We start from the raw sequence: 3,159 nt of genomic DNA, 5'->3' as shown, positions 1-3,159 counted from the left end.
ATGGTCATTCCTTCAACCGTTGGCACAAAAAATTGGCCTTAGTACTTGTGGATATCGCACGCTCCAACGCGTACTTGGCTCGGCGGATGGCAATCGATACGTCAAGAGATCGGGGCCCCCAAACCATGTTTGCTACGGATTTAGTATCAGAGCTCATTTCGGGTCGATGGCTAGAAGCGCCTAAAGGCAAACGAATGCCGTTCGGCAGCAACGTTGCCACAGAAGCCGCAGACACCCCCAGTGCTACTCCTCCAAGCACAGGCCTAGCGATGACCCCGACACCGACTCAGTCGTCGCGGTGTGAGGCGATATCGTCAAAGAAAATGTACAAGAACAAGAGCAGGAGGAAGCGCGAGTGCGTTGTCTGTCGCTATGAAGGAAGATACGTGACTGAGGTAACCGATTACTGTCTAATTCACACCGCGTGCCTTTGCCGAGTTGTACACGGTGACGCTAGGACTTCATTCACCTGTCCACAGAGCACTTGGTCCTGCTGGGACAAGTTTCACCGCTTCTATCTTCAACGTGGCCTATTCAACGAAAACGGGAATCTGCGTAGGTCCTCAACGTTAGCCAACCTCAAGGTACAATGCAAATGCGTTACATAACCAGTCGGAGACGTTCTAGCGGGTCAGCGCAGCCTATTTGATGAGCATCGCTCACCAGGGTAACAAAGTGAAAGCAGACAGCGACCTCGGCAGAGTCCACCGATCCAACAGACTGGCGTCGCACGACAAATTTTCGGGTAAACGTAAATATATTTTGATTAAAATTATGCCGCCGCTGGCTCTGTTCTCGATACTCTGTATTTCTAGCGTCGCACGACAAATTTTCGAGTAAACGTGAATATATTTGACAAATTTATTCTCGCCGTTGTCTCTGTTCTAGATACTCTGTATTAGCACCGGTCACCACGGCAACAAAGTGAAAGCAGATAACAACCTCAGCACAGCCCACCAAACCAACAGAGCAGAGTCACATGGCAAAATGTTGCATAAACGTAAATATATCTTAATTAAACTATTTCCGCCATTGTATCTGTTCTAGATACTATGTATTATGCCAACCGCTGTGGCATTTCGCTCCCCAATGATATCGTAGTGGCGTGGGCCTTGAGATGTTATTGCTGTCCGTGACCAGGCTGTCGTCGTACATAGTGCAGCTTGGGCTTCCACGCGCTCTTGTACGCGAGATTCTCGATCATGGTGGGCTCCACATCGCCGTCGCCCTCATCGTCCCAGTCCTCGGGCTCCTCATCGACCGGGTCCGAGATGGTCTTGGGATGTCGTCGTAGGCTGCGGGCCTCTTGACGTGATTGGCCTCCATCCTGTGCTTGACCTCGAACGGGTTGAGGTTCTTGGCTTGCTTCTTCCGTAAGAAGAGCCGGGCCTTGCTTGATCAGCACTCATTCATTGGTGCTGTTGCCGTCGGTCTTGAACCCGTGTGTGCTGACCTTTTATGAGCACGAGTGAGTGCAGGCGCTGAGTGCTGCCGAGATGACCAGCTCGAATGTGACCACCTACGGCGACTCGCCGCAGGCAGCCGCTTGGTGTATGCGTGGTCCACGCCCGCGGGTGACAGCTTGGCATACGCGTTGCCACCTTCGCGGAAATCAGCTCCACGTAGGAGCTTCCTTAGGCCACCTTCTTTTCGTGCTGAGCTAGGCACGAGAGGAACATGTCCTTGCCCTTGTGTTCAGTGCCTTGCCGAACTTGACCGACAGCGTGAAGAAGGCCACGTCCTCGCTCGGCTTCGGCCACTTGCCTGCCTTGTCCCCGTGATACTGGCCTCAATGACCGGTCCAGCATCAACGCACTATAATCTCCAGCCACTGGACAGTCGTGTACATGTAGATCGAAATTAGAGGAGACTTCCAGCTACCCCGTCCATTCGCGGTTTTCGCGAGCCTCCACTTGGAGCAAAATCTTCTTCGGCAGTGGGTACAATAGCGAGACGTAGAAATGATCCAACTAACTCTCGGCATCATATACAGATGCTCTTGTACGACCAGCTTCGCTAATTCATCAAACAGAAAATCGTTTAGAAAAAGTATATATGCACGCTGAAATGGTAAACGCGACGAAAGTGGCGTACCAAGAGCGTCACCTTGGCTCAAAAACAGTTTGTGGAGTAATAGTAGCCTTGGTGCATGCGCTTGCAAGCAATGAACGCCTCGAAGAAAAACCTCCGGTCGTTTCTCGATTCTCAAGCATTGGCTTGCAATCGTCTGAATCGCAAATTGCACCACAGCATTCCCCAGGCCAGCACCAATGTCAAGCAAGACGTCGTCTTGATGCACAGCTCCAATCATGTTAAGCACGCTTGATATAGCGGCAGGCAGCATCTCACCTGCGTTCTTATCCGTCTGTCCAGCTTGCTGACGAACGTCCGCGGCCGAAATGCTGCTGAAAATATCACAGATAGCTTCTTCTGCTTGACTCAGTTCCAGAAGACGAAGATGCTGTTTGTGAGAGAATGTTGGCGTCGACGTGAAGAAAAAACATGATGAAAAATCTTGGTAGATCATGTCCATACGTGCGCTTCAGAGCACGCAGCCGGTTCTCAACCGCTTGAGCAGAAGTTTTACTCGTCATGGCCCGAGAAACCACCTTCCACTCTCTTCGCTTGCGTTGGGATTCATACTCGAGTGCAAGCGCTACAATTCGTTTGTCTGGTGCGTCGGTAAAGTTGGTTCGCGTAGCAAAACATACAGAGAGAGAAGGCATGCATGTAACCTAGGAGTACTATAGTTGATACCAGCACGATTGGTGGGTCTGGGGCTGAGGCCTCGACCAAATTGCCAAGATAGGTTTTAGGATCTGCTAGCCTTGTTTACAGCACGTTTTTCCCTTGCATTTCATGCGGCTACCAGCCGAACCGCAAATATGACGCTATGCTGGCCGAAAAAGATACACGATATTGCGATATTCACAACTCCGTTTCGCCAGTCGGCACAAAGGATCTATCAGAAACGGTAAACTAAAGATCTGACTGGCTAAAACAAAACAAGGTGTGGATTTTGTAGAACGCGACAAAATGCCGCGTTTGACCACGAAAGGGTTAATTTACACAGTATTAGCTTGGTCAAGATACAAATATTAGATACCCCCAGTCAAGATTGCATTATATTTTCTTGCTGATGTACGATTAAGATCGCTG

At 50.1% G+C, this 3,159-nt stretch overlaps 1 protein-coding gene across 1 annotated transcript; it reads right to left on the bottom strand.

The window, feature by feature from the left end:
* Positions 1 to 1,120: 1,120 nt before the first annotated feature.
* On the bottom strand, positions 1,121 to 2,533 carry PITG_09083 (uncharacterized protein; the record flags this gene model as incomplete). Its single annotated transcript, XM_002903367.1, has 4 exons — positions 1,121 to 1,368; positions 1,524 to 1,660; positions 1,713 to 1,788; positions 2,350 to 2,533. 4 exons carry the CDS (start codon positions 2,531 to 2,533, stop codon positions 1,121 to 1,123), a joined length of 645 nt encoding a protein of 214 aa, XP_002903413.1.
* Between the last annotated feature and the right edge of the window lie 626 nt (positions 2,534 to 3,159).

Source organism: Phytophthora infestans, genomic scaffold (assembly GCF_000142945.1).
Source record: "Phytophthora infestans T30-4 supercont1.14 genomic scaffold, whole genome shotgun sequence".
Lineage (NCBI taxonomy): Eukaryota > Oomycota > Peronosporomycetes > Peronosporales > Peronosporaceae > Phytophthora > Phytophthora infestans.
This window is presented reverse-complemented; position numbering and strand designations above follow the sequence as displayed.